The 13452-nt window shown below is 42.8% G+C and overlaps 1 protein-coding gene across 5 annotated transcripts in view; it reads right to left on the minus strand.

Annotated features, from left to right (window-relative positions):
- Positions 1 to 13452, minus strand: part of FAT1 (FAT atypical cadherin 1) — a 140060-nt gene that overhangs the window by 17115 nt on the left and 109493 nt on the right. For all 5 annotated transcript variants that reach the window (XM_054484242.2, XM_054484241.2, XM_054484243.2 and 2 more), the window contains exons 11-17: positions 12761 to 12957; positions 9849 to 10002; positions 8768 to 9001; positions 7030 to 7419; positions 5589 to 5803; positions 4973 to 5110; positions 1852 to 1995 (exon numbers count right to left, since the gene is read on the minus strand). In XM_054484242.2, the coding sequence (XP_054340217.1) occupies positions 1852 to 1995; positions 4973 to 5110; positions 5589 to 5803; positions 7030 to 7419; positions 8768 to 9001; positions 9849 to 10002; positions 12761 to 12957 (1472 nt within the window). The remainder of the gene's footprint in view (positions 1 to 1851; positions 1996 to 4972; positions 5111 to 5588; positions 5804 to 7029; positions 7420 to 8767; positions 9002 to 9848; positions 10003 to 12760; positions 12958 to 13452) is intronic.

Raw genomic sequence — 13452 nt, forward strand, 5'->3', positions numbered from 1 at the left:
GAGGAGGAAGAGGGAGGAGGGGAAGCAGAAACGAGGAGGAGTGGGGGACAGGAGGAAGAGCAGAGAAGAGTAGGAGTGTAGGAGAAGAAGAGAACTGGAGGAGAAAAGGAAGAGACGACGCCAGGCGTGGTGGCTCACGCCTGTAATCCCAGCACTTTGGGAGGCTGAGGCAGGCAGATCACCTGAGGTCAGGAGTTCAAGACCAGCCTGGCCAACATGGTGAAACCCCGTCTCTACTAAAAATACAAAAATTAACCGGGAGTGGTGGCGGGTGCCTGTAATCTCAGCTACTTGGGGCTGAGGCAGGAGAATCGTTTGAAGCCGGGAGGTGGAGGGTGCAGTGAGCTGAGATCGTGCCATTGCACTCCAGCCTGGGCAACGAGTGTAACTCCATCTCAGAAAAAAAAAAAAAAAAAAAAAAGAGGAAGAGAAGAAGGAAGAGGAGGAGTGGGGAGGAGGAGGAGGGGTGATGAGGAGGAGTGGCGACGAGGTGGAGGGGCGACGAGGTGGAGGGAGGAGGAGAAAGAGTGGAGATAGTGAAATGGGGAGGAAGTGGAGTAGGGAGGAGGTGGGGGGAGGAGGTGGAGCAGGGAAGACGTGGAGTGGGGAGGAGGAAGAGGAGGAGTGGAGAAGAGGTGGAGGGAAGAGGAGGAGCGGGGAGAGGAGTGGGGAGGAGGAAGAGGAGGAGGAGGAGTGGAGAAGAGGTGGAGGGAAGAGGAGGAGTGGGGAGAGGAGTGGGGAGGAGGAAGAGGAGGAGTGGAGAAGAGGTGGAGGGAGGAGGAGTGGGGAGAGGAGTGGGGAGGAGGAAGAGGAGGAGGAGTGGAGAAGAGGTGGAGGGAGGAGGAGGAGTGGGGAGAGGAGTGGGGAGGAGGAAGAGGAGGAGGAGGAGTGGAGAAGAGGTGGAGGGAGGAGGAGGAGTGGGGAGAGGAGTGGGGAGGAGGAAGAGGAAGAGGAGGAGTGGAGAAGAGCAGGAGGGAAGAGGAGGAGTGGGGAGAGGAGTGGGGAGGAGGAAGAGGAGGAGGAGTGGAGAAGAGGTGGAGGGAGGAGGAGGAGTGGGGAGGAGGAGTGGAGAAGAGGTGGAGGGAGGAGGAGGAGTGGGGAGAGGAGTGGGGAGGAGGAAGAGGAAGAGGAGGAGTGGAGAAGAGCAGGAGGGAAGAGGAGGAGGAGGAGGAGTGGAGAAGAGGTGGAGGGAGGAGGAGGAGTGGGGAGAGGAGTGGGGTGGAGGAAGAGGAGGAGTGAAGAAGAGCAGGAGGGAAGAGGAGGAGTGAGGAGAGGAGTGGGGAGGAGGAAGAGGACGAGTGAAGAAGAGCAGGAGGGAAGAGGAGGAGTGAGGAGAGGAGTGGGGGAGAGGAGGAAGAGGAGGAGTGAGGAAGAGGAGGAGTGGGGAGGAGGGAAGAGGAGGAGGAGGAGTGAAGAAGAGGAGGAGTGAAGAAGAGCAGGAGGGAAGAGGAGGAGTGGGGAGGAGGAGGAGGAGGGAAGAGGAGGAGTGGGGAGAGGAGTGGGGAGGAGGAAGAGGAGGAGTGAAGAAGAGCAGGAGGGAAGAGGAAGGTCAAGATGGGGAGGAGAGAGCAGAGTAACAGCACCAGCGGCAGCAGGTCTGATGAAGCAATAAGCTCTTAGGAATCCTAGAACAGTGAGAATATCCCAAAAGTCAAAGCACGGAAAGAAAAGAGATAAAAGCTTGGCTTTATCTTTAAAATGCTCATCTTTTAATATTGATAGAGACTTCTTGAATTCTATGTTTCCCATTTTTCTAAAAAGAAACCTTTGGATAAGAAAGAGAAGCAACAGAGGCCAACGGAAAAGCTCATTTCAAAGAACCCCAGGACCCCCTCGGCACTCGAAGCCCACCTGGATAATGACACTGTAGTTTCCCCTGGAGAAGATGGGCGCGTTGTCATTAACATCGGACACATCGATGTTCACAGTCGTCGTGTTGACTCTGGGTGGACTGCCATTATCAGAAGCTTGAACCGTGAGTGTGTAACCTGAAATCTTTTCAGGCAAAAGACAGAATGCACGTTCATTTTCTCAAGGCCGACAGAGCTCCAATGAGGAGTGTCCTCCTGAGAGTCCTGAAGGGCAGGTCCCAGTGAGCTGCCACTATCTGTTGCATCCTGCCTGTGGGCGATGCCCTAACCCCCTACAAACGACTGCATGCCAGTAACACACATTTCCCAACAGCAAGAATTACCAATAATGATTAGATTCTCTGATGCCTCTTAAATATGTACTTGTTTTGTAAAAGTGTTTCATCTTGCAGTTCTATTAACAGAAATTAAGACATAAAAGTAATACAAATGATTAGGACAAAAAGTTAACATATCTCAAATGCTGTTGCTTCGGTAAAATGGCAGCAGCCTTCCTTAGGGCCCCAAGTTTGCTCTCAGTGGAAGTAGACAGACAGGAGCTGCCTCCCGCACCTTAGCACTGACTCATTTCCAACGCCTCAGGACACTCCAGATCACCCTCCCCCTCAATTCCACACTCAGATTATACCCAGCTGTCTAAATCCCTCAGGATTAGCTTGTCATGACCTCCTACAAAAGATAGAAAGTGAGATAGCTTCTTTTTCAGGGCAGTTCCCTATAAAGCTCTGTCTTCTAGAATGAGTTGTGGGAGAAGCCGGAAAGCTGGCTAGATCCCAGAGTATGTTCTACAGAACGTTAGTCCTGCAAGACGCTCCAACGAAAAAGAATTCTGCTGGCACATTAGCTTGGGAAATACCACAGGCTAGCTCCTTTGGTATCTCACAATGGACAGAAGTATATTAAAGGATCTGGGTTTTTCAGTCAAAGATACTAAATTTATTCTGCCCCACAGTGGGGGCAATCCTAAGCATGCCTCCCAAATCCTTAGAAAGTCCCTCCTCAACATTCACACATCAAAAGAGAAATTAAAGAATTTAATGAGGTATCTCATCACTATCTCCCCCCAAATTCCTTTAATCTTAGATACACCCATTATTCTTCTGAAATTTCATTCTTTGTCATCACCAGTATCCTTCTCATTCCCAAACTGAAGGCTTCTTTTGGTTCTCCTTCACAGGCCTACCTCTCTGAGGTAGTTCCTGCTCAGCTTCCCTTCCTGGACATAAGTCTGCACAGATGAGTGAATGGATGGATGAATGGATGGATGGATAGATGGGTGTTGGGTGGATGGGTAACTGGATAGATAGGTGGGTAGATAAATGGGTGAATGAATAACTGTATAGATGGCTGAATGAATGGGTAAGTGGATACATGGGTGGGTGGGTGAGCAGATGGGTAACCACATAGATGGGTAGATGGATAGGTGGGTGAGTGGATGGATGGATAACTGGATAGATGGGTGGTGGGTGGATGGACACGTGACTGGATAGATGGATGGGTGGGGTGGACGGATGGGTAAGTGAATAGATGTGTAGATGGGTGAGTGAATAGATAACTAGATAGATGGGTGGGTGGACAGGTCGGTGGGTGGATGGATGGATAACTACAGATGGGTGGGTGGATGGATGGGTAGGTGAATGGGTGGGTAGATGAGTGGGGAGATGCATGGGTGGGTGGATAACTGGATGGATGAATGGATGGATGACTGGATAAACGGGTGGATGGATACTGGATAAGTGGGTGGGTGGATGTTCAGCCTTGCTGCCTCTCCTCATTCGTTCATATTTATCTCAATCCCTCATGTCACTTCTATCAACATCTCCAAGGGCAAGTACCATATCTACACTTAGGGCTTTCTAGTCTCTAAATCTGACTAAAATCTCCACACACTGGCTGAGTAATTCTGCCTGAATATGCTATTTCCCTTTAAAAACCAGCACACTGAAAACCACATTCATTAGCCTCTCCCATCCCTTACCCGTTTATACCTCATAACTTTTCTTTAATGGTACTACCCAGTCAAAGCAAGACCAAAAAATCAGGCTGCCTCTGACACCAATGCTTTCTACATGGAGCCATATCTAAGCTTTGTGGATTCTAATTTTTCCTTTGCAAATAGTTTCTTCATTTGGTATTCATAGACACCAAAATCCACAGGTGCTCAAGTCCCTGATATAAAATGGTGTAGTATTTGCACATAACCTATACACATCCTCCCAAACACTTTAAGTCATCTCTAGATTATAGTACCTAATACAGTATCAATGCAATGTAAATGGTTGTTATACTGGGGGTGGGGGTTGTATTTTTTGTTGTTGTTGTATTGTTATTTTTTATTGTTTTTCTTTCTTTTTCTGGAGGCAGGGTCTCACTATGTTGCCCAGGCTGGTCTTCAACTCCTGGGCTCAGTGAATTCTCCCACCTACGCCTCCCACGTAGCTGAGACTATCGGAGGAGGCCACCACACCCGGCATTTTTTCTTTTCTAATACTTCTCGATCCATGGTGGGTTGACTTCACGAATGCAGATAGAGAGGAGCAACTGACCTTCCTCAGCTCCCAAATGCTCATACCCTAGTGCCTGAGGCATCAGGTCCAAACCTCTGGTCCTGGTTTTCTATGTGGCCAATACCCTGTGTGTAAAATACCTTCCTATTTTATCTCACTCTACTTTCTTCGTATGATTACTCCAATACAACTAGGTAAAGTCCCCTAAATATATTTCTTGGCTTCTATCTGCATGCCTGTGTCCATGCAATTCCTCACTGGAAATTCCCTTCTCTCAACCTCTATGATTTTCCAAACCTCTGCTATTATTTAAAACCCAGCTTCTAGCTTTATGAAGTGTCTCAGAACACTGGAACCAACAGTAATTCCTTCCTGAATACAAAGCTTTGTTATCCAAACTTCATCCTAGCATGGAACACATTTCTCACATTGAGATCTTCACAGTGTCATTGCTTTTCGAGTGTTTACATGTTGCCGTCAGTTCTTGAGGCGGTCTGTCCTGCTCATACCATGCCCAGCAGACAGGAGCACAAGGCATTTCTAGTTATTGGTGTGGTGATTTGTAAACAATGTCAATCAACCTTTTTCACTTACCGTTTCTCGGTCAAGAAGTTTGGTCACTTTGACTTCTCCCCTGACGGGGTCAATCGTGAACGAGCTTCCCTGGTTGCCGTCTACAATTGAGTAGTGGATGTGGCTGTTGGCAGGTCCATCGGCATCATCGGCCATAACCTAGAACACACCATACTCCTGTTTAGGAGACAGCTAAGAAAAGGCCTAAACCTATTACACAAAATTTGTGATATTAATAGCTTAGCTGTTTCTTTTTTTGTTGTTTTTTTTTTGAGATGGAGTCTTGCTCTGTCGCCCAGGCTGGAGTGCAGTGGCACAACCTCGGCTCACTGCAAGCTCCGCCTCCCGGGTTCACACCATTCTCCTGTCTCAGCCTCCCGAGTAGCTGGGACTACAGGTGCCCGCCACCACGCCAGCTAATTTTTTTTTGTATTTTTAGTAGAGACAGGGTTAGCTTAGCTGTTTTAACACAATTATTCATAACAAAGTCAGCAATTGGTTGGCCTAACAAAAGACACTTTCAAATCTCCAAAATATTTACAAAGGCCGCTACAAAAACTAGATTGATTTTACTAAAAACTTTTGCAAAGATCCAGAAGATACACAGTTTTCACTGTAATGGGGATAAAATACACACCGTAATGACAGATTGCTCAAGAACCGCATCTTCACTGATGACTGTTGTGTAGGTGTCTTGGCTGAACACAGGGGTATTATCGTTGATATCTGTTACATTAATGTTCACAGTGGCAACGTCACTCAGTGAAGGCGTGCCTCCATCAGTGGCTTCTACTGTTAGGTAATACTCATGAGAGCTTTCATAATCCAGATTCTCAATGATAAATACGGCCCCTGAATAGAAATCAAAATTACTTCCAGCATTCTGCAATGCCACCACATTCTTCCACTATGACTGAAATAGATGAATGCTTTTGAGTACATTTAGTTTTCACTTCAAAAGTTTACTTACCATTTATGTATGTTTCCTATTTTCTTAATTCAACAATTAAAAACTATGAATCTGCCCATCCCTGGATCTTTCTCTTAATTTTCATGATATTATTCATGATATTTAAATTGCTTTCCCAGTCAACACCACCTACATCTCTGCTTATTATAAACATGATGATTGTATCATCCCTTCCATACCATAGCTCACTCGACTTCACTCTAGTTTAATCAACAAAATAAAAACGTAAAAATTCTATTGTGTCTTTTAGTTTCATTTCCTGTCTCATCTTTTTAAAATATTTTCCTTCTCATATTTTTAAAATGGAGATTTATATCCTTTTAACTTCTAGATAACCCTTTATTTACATCCTCTCATTTTTAAAAATCCCTTTTTTAACAATTCCTTTTAAGATCTTTCACATCATTCTAGTCCTAAAGAGCCCTAAAAATAATTTTATTATATTATAAATATAAATTTATATAATTTATATTTATATAAGTATAAATTTGAATGGAGCAACTTTTTACACTGTTTTAAGACTTAGAACTATTTTAGGCCACAGGTTAGCAAGATGATGAAGCATTCATGCAGCAGGAGTCAGCAGTTCCTATGCCTTTTGAGCTTGTTGGCAGTCTTTCCCTAAGCGTGATTCAAAGTACTCCAACTGTTATAGATAACTAGCATGATAATGAAGTCAACTTAATATATTATCAGAAGCCCACTACAGAAACTAAAATAAAAAAGACTGGAATTACTATTTCACTTGGGAAGTTACCATCCATGAGTTTGATTACATAAGGACCTCTACTATCCCCTATTCTTATCTTTACTAACTTGCTATACCTTACATCTCAACTAAACTAATAGAACATGCCGCTTTGATTTTCTAAGTTAATTTGCTTGTATTTTATAATGAACATGCCCAAAATGCATTAAGTAGAACTATAATCTGAAGTCTTCCAAACAACATTCAATCCCACTGTAAACAACTAAAAGAAAACTTGATTTACCTTTTTTAGAACATCTACTGACAACACAGGGTCACTTAATATAAGGCAACATGGTTAAGCAAATCTAGTCTTTTTGGTGGAATGAAGGGTTTCCTCTCAGATACATGGTAGGTTACCTGTTTTAGAATCTATGCTGAATTTCCCATGTTCATTTCCACTTATTATTGAGTAGGTGATTTCTGCATTTGCTTCAATATCCCGACTTGCTGCATACACTTGAAGAACTTCAGTTCCAACAACAATGTCCTCAGACACGGTGGCACCATACTCACGGTACTCAAACACAGGGGGGTTGTCATTTATGTCAAGAACTGATACAACCACAGTGCCAGTGGCAGTCAGCCTCCTCGGCAAGCCTTGATCCACAGCTTTCAAAGAGAGGGTGTATACTGCCTGGAGTTCTCTGTCCAAAGGTTTTTCTAACTGAATAATTCCAGATAATTCGTTAATGGAGAACTGCCCATCAGCAGAGTCAATCAGTGAGTATAAAATCTTCCGATTTAATCCTATGAAGACATAAAAACATGTCAAAAGATTTTAAATAAAAAAGTTAAACACTTTTTTTTTTTTGAGATGGAGTCTCCCTCTGTCGCCCAGGCTGGAGTGCAGTGGCATGATCTTGGCTCACTGCAACCTCTGTCCTCCAGGTTCAAGCAGTTCTCCTGCCTCAGCCTCCCGAGTGGCTGGGGTTACAGACACGCTGTAATTTTTGTATTTTTATTAGAGACGGGGTTTCTCCATGTTGGCCAGGCTGGTCTTGAACTCCTGACCTCGTGATCCACCCACCTCGGCCTCCTAAAGTGCTGGGATCACAGGCGTGAGCCCCCACTGCACACAGCCAACACATTTTTTTTTTTAAGAAAACAAACAGGTAGAAAATTTTTTTAGAAGGGTAAATGCTAACATACATTATTTGCAAATTTGTATGACTATGATCTTTAAAAAGTAAACTTTTTAAATTAACAACTTACTCTGTTAAAACAGATGTAAATATAATTTCACGGGAATCTAGCTTCTTAGACTATTTCATATAGGAGCCAATACTATAGTACCTAACAAACCTTTACAAATCAAATCGGTTTATCATTTAGCTTTGGTGACAAAGATCTGAAAAGCAACATTTTTGCTATTCTTCTGAAATTTCTCAGAATCACAAGATGAGTATCCCTAAACTGAAAATCTGAAATTTGAAATGCTCCAAAATCTATTAACTTTTTGAGCGCAGAACCGATGCTTTTAAAATGCTCATTGGAGCATTTCGGATTTCAGATTTTTGGAGTTGGGATACTCAACTGATAAGTACATAACGCAAATATTCCAAAATCTGAAAAATATCCAAAAATCCAAAAATACTTCTAGTTCCAACTATAATAAATAAGGAATACTCAACCTGTGGTATGACTGAAGAAGTTATTCTCTGCTATCAAATGCTACAAATATACATTCTATAGTCCAATTTTCTCTAAAAAAATTTTGAAAGATTTGTAAACCTATAACAATAAAGCATTTGCTTCCATTATGTTCCAATGATGCTAAAAGCTCTGTCACCAATGGTTTATTTACAAAATAACACATCACTAATTAATTCAATGGGATACGAAGATCAGTTAATATTCAGTAACCAGAATTTTAGATACCTCACAGCAGTAGGTTCACTGGGCACAACTCTGGAACTTTAAATATTCATTAAAAATTAATTAATTATTCTAAAGATTTCCTTCCACAACGAGGAAGGGCTATGGAACTTGCATGAGGTGGAGTGAGTGGCACAGGCTGAATCTGGGGTGTGTTTTGAAACAGAGGCTCCTAGGATCTCAGTGAGCAGCGTCGGGCAAGAGCATCCCCGGGAGATACCTGTGTCAGCATCCGTGGCCTGCGCTCTTGTCAGCAGCGTTCCAGGCTCTGTGTTTTCAAACACGGTGACGGCATAAGGATCGGCAGAGAATTCGGGGGCGTTATCGTTCACGTCTTCTAGCGTGAGCACAATACTGGCTTGGCAGAATCTTCCTCCTCCATCTGTGGCCCTGACGAGAAGATGATAAACAGCTTGCTCCTCACGATCAAGGGGGGTTGACGTTCTCAGTTCACCTACAAACAAAAACAAATGGACTCACTTGTAATTTAAGACATGACCTGCAGTTGTACATCTTATTTCCTCCCCTTTTGTCTTTCAATTACTTAGTCTGAGTATTCACAGCCTTCCTCTTGAGACCAGTATTATCAATGACAGATTCAACAGCTGCAAGAGGCAGTGAGCTCCAAGTCTCTAACCCTGCCAGGTGCTAGCTCTTTAAGTCCTGCAGATCTGAGGCCAGGGCCTCTCACCTTGTGTATAAGATTGCACAGGTGAAACCGCTACCTAATTAACCAAAATTTAAAAAATGTTTAAACTGACTCAAAAATTAGATTCACATGTTCACAATTAGTTCTTTAGGAAGAAAATAAAAAGGCTTAACAGGAAACCTGGTCGATCCCAATTTTACCAAAATACAAAAGGAAACAACTCTATTTTAAAATAAATAAAATACCATAAATCATTTTGTTTATGAAAATTCTAAATTATGCTAAGTTATAAATTTATGGTCACCAATTCAAGAAAATATGCTATTTAAATAAAATGGATAAAAAGCAGAAAGCTTGAGTTATACTTTAACTTCTGAGGGTTTTTTTTTTAAACAAGTGGTATAAATGCCTTCTAAATTTTAAATCCTTCGTTCAATTAGGTGATATTCTTGCTGTTTTTTTAAAAAATCTCACCTCGAATTTTACGCACTAAATTGCTGGTAAGATTTCTAAGAGAGGTCAACTTCAGAGCATCAGAATACATTTGAAAAGGGCAAAATGTAATTTCAAATTTTGTATGTGATCTAAAATCACCCACATATATGATACTGTTGGAATATACAATTTATTTTGACCCAAACTCCATCATTACCTGTGTCTGGATTTAGTTTGAATTTTTCTGCACCTGAACCCAATAACGTGTAAGTAATTTCAGCGTTAGAGCGGATGTCTGCGTCTGTAGCAGAGATCTGCATGATCAATTTTCCAGGAAGGACGTCTTCAGGAATAGTGTCTGAATATAAAGTCTGCAAAGAGTTGAAATAAAAACGTTACATAAAAACATTAACAGGCAGCACAAACATCAAGGGAATAACGGAAAAGAAATCATTCATCTTTGACCACAGAAAACATGGGAAATGACTAAAGATAAAATCCCAAGAGCTTTGAAAACGATTTTTCTCATAAAACATAAAACACATGTGAAACAAGGAGGAGTCGTGGAGCAGCCACCAGCTCCACATCCCTGAAAGAGCCTGGCCTGACGTTTAACCTACAAAATGCTATTATATGTCATTAAGCTGATTTCATATTCAAATCCCTATGAGAAAACGTAAGTACTAATTGAAAATATAAGTAGTGCTCTGTATTTACCTAAAAACTACAGAGAATAAATACCTGTCATATCATAGCTGCTTATTTCCAAATACAGGAATTTATTTTTTGCAAATGTTCCTAACATAAATAACTGCAGTTGAGAGAGAAGCAAGTTTCATGTTACAGGAGAAAACAAAGATTCTTGAAGACCACAGAAGAGACTCTGATGAAGGCTCAGCCCCTTCTACTGCCCTGCGTGATCCTGGTGCCCTGTCTTCAGCCCCTTCTACTGCCCTGCGTGATCCTGGTGCCCTGTCTTCAGCCCCTTCTACTGCCCTGTGTGATCCTGGTGCTCTCTCTCCTCACATCTGCCCTCATGCTCAAACACGGTGAACAGTTGTTTCCAGTTCCAATTATTTAGAAATCCAAGCCATAAATTAAAACCTAAGACAAAAAGATTAAGATTCTGTTGATTTTCTTAATCTGAACTCAGCTACCAGTGAAGTACTCATAGAGAAGTACTCCATGAAAAAGGACTCAGGAAAAAGGGTATTTCATAATAGGATGAATTTAAAGGCTCTAGTGTCCCAGTCTTATTCCTGAAGATGATACAGTATTGTATCGAAATAATATCAAAGGACTAAAAAACAACCAAAGACACTTAGTCGCTGTAAGAGAGAGAGAACGTCGCACCCCTCCTGAAAATATAAAGTACAAATAAGAACCGGAATTAACTTCTCATCCCTCAGAAGTTCCCCTTCCCCTCATGACTGAATGTAAGCGTTCTTCCATCTTAAGTCTTTCCCTGAGAACAGCCCTATCACTTTCCACAGCCACAAGCATCTCAGACTCACAGAACCTGTGGTGGGTTCCAACTCCTCCATCCTCTTCACAACCACATTCCTCTCTACCCAGCCTTCTCCTGGCCCAGCACATTCCTCCTCCCTGTCACTCTCAGCCTTCTTCCCTGTGCAGGTCTATTTCTTCATCACTTTACTCTCTGATCTGCCATCAGGCATCCATCCACATCCTGCTACCGAGACCGCCACCTGCACAGCATCATGGGACCCAAATGGTCTGTTTCGCATCCCAAACATCCCAGCTCCACTCGCCACCCTGCCTCCCCAGAGTCCTCTTCTCCCCAACCCAGGGTGGCACTGCACTGGTGTCCTCCTCTTCCTTCCAGCTCAGCCCCCTTCTCCCTTTGGAAATAGCTCTCTCTTCTTTTTCCCCTTTTTGTTAGTATCCTCTCAAATGAAGTCAATTTTCAGCTATCCAGAGACAACGCCAAGTTTCCACACCTTTCCCTAATACCCATCCAACATCTCACCATCTCTCAATGTCTAAAAAACATGGTCAATTGAATGTCTCATTACCTTAGCAAACTGGAATTGGAACTCAACACGGAACTCCTCTACAACCAGCCCCCGGCTCAGACTCCTCTTTGCCACGGCCTTGGTCGCTCCCCCTACTCATGTAGAAAGTCAGGTCAGGTTCGATGGCATGCTGGACGGCTGTCACACCAGATGGTCTTCCTCGGTGGTGGCTTTGGTCCTTTCACTCCTTCCCCACCTCTGCCTTTCCAGGGCCCCCTTGCATCCACTCCTCCCTGTCTAAATAACAGGCACGATGCTTCCAAACTAAGCTTCTTAAGGAACTCGTCTCTTGTCATCTCTACCTTACCGATATAAAAGGCTCCAAAGTCCCTATTTTCTCTAGGATCAAGTTCAAATCCCCTGGAACGACCGCCACCGCCCACTGTAATCCAGTTCACCCTTTTCCAAGACTCTCAGCGTAGACTCCCCACTTCTGGCAAACTCAGTGGCTACTCCCACAATCCCTCCTCACACCCCACGGCCCCTCCCCACCCATTCCTGACAACCCAGTTACTGCCCCCCGAAGCTCAGCCAGCCCTTTCTCTGGGCAGCCCTTCTCACCCTCTGGCCCCAGGGACCACCCCTGCTCGAGCCACACGGCCCTCACCTAACTTGGAGGGAGCAGCCCTTCCTATGTCTACTTTTAGTTCTCACTGAATGGTGAGCCATGCAGATGCAGGAAGCACGCTGTCCACCTCTGAGCTTCTCTAGCGTGCAGAAGAGCAGATGCCCCCAAAACAGTGTCTCACGGCACGTCAGCACTTTGTTTCCCGGCAGATCCTTCCCCCAAAACAGCTGTATCCCCATATTAAGAGAATGCCCTCATGAAAGTTTACAGAGCATTTTCAGTGTTAGACGCAACTGGAGTCCTGTCCATAATTTAGTTTTCTAGAATGAGGCTTTTGATTTATTTAGCATTCCCGCAAATAGTTCTGAAGCTTTTCCAAGTCTTACCCCATTTAACACCTCTGCTTAATCAGTAAGTGATCATAAAACACATGTGAATTACACCACAGCGCCAAATGATGGTCTCATTGAAAGAATTAAGAAATTTAAATTCATAACACGCAAATATAAGGGAAGAGTTGCTTACCTTTTCACAAACTGGACTGTTGTCATTTGCATCCAGAACTTTCACTTCAACTATCGCTTTTGAAGAGAAGGTGCCATCAGTTGCTGTGATAGTAAGAAGGTAATTGTCCCTTTTTTCCCTGTCTAGAGGTTTCTTCACATATACCTTCCATTCATTCTGTATATTTTCAACAGCGAACTGTCCTAAAGGATCCCCTCCTATTAAATCAATGGAGGAAGATGATAGTCAAATTTGTTGAAAGGATAAAAATAAGTAACAGAAAAAATAAACTGTACAAAAGATGTATAATGTTATCATTTAAAAGAATTGAGTATTAAAAGAATTAATTTGGCATATATTAGCCTTCCAACTTACAAAAACAAGGGCAGCATTAAAATGTATAAACATAGCATTAAGACTACTAAATAATCATTTAGCCTGCATTAAAACTATAGATGTTTTTAATTATATTTATTATACACTAAGTATAAGGTTCAAAAGAATGAGTCACAAAAATCAAACAGTCTAATGAAACAACTGGTAGCTTTGCTCAGGTAACAAGCTTGAAATGAGGCTCAACAGATGTTATTTCTAATTATTATTTTAGATATTTTTAACTAAAATCATCCCTTAAATCCCCAATTTCCATACAATACAGATCTTATACTTTATGCTTCTAAAAATCATTTTAAATTAAACCGTTTGGTTTGAAT

The sequence above is a fragment of the Pongo pygmaeus genome, chromosome 3, assembly GCF_028885625.2.
Source record: "Pongo pygmaeus isolate AG05252 chromosome 3, NHGRI_mPonPyg2-v2.0_pri, whole genome shotgun sequence".
Taxonomy (NCBI): domain Eukaryota; kingdom Metazoa; phylum Chordata; class Mammalia; order Primates; family Hominidae; genus Pongo; species Pongo pygmaeus.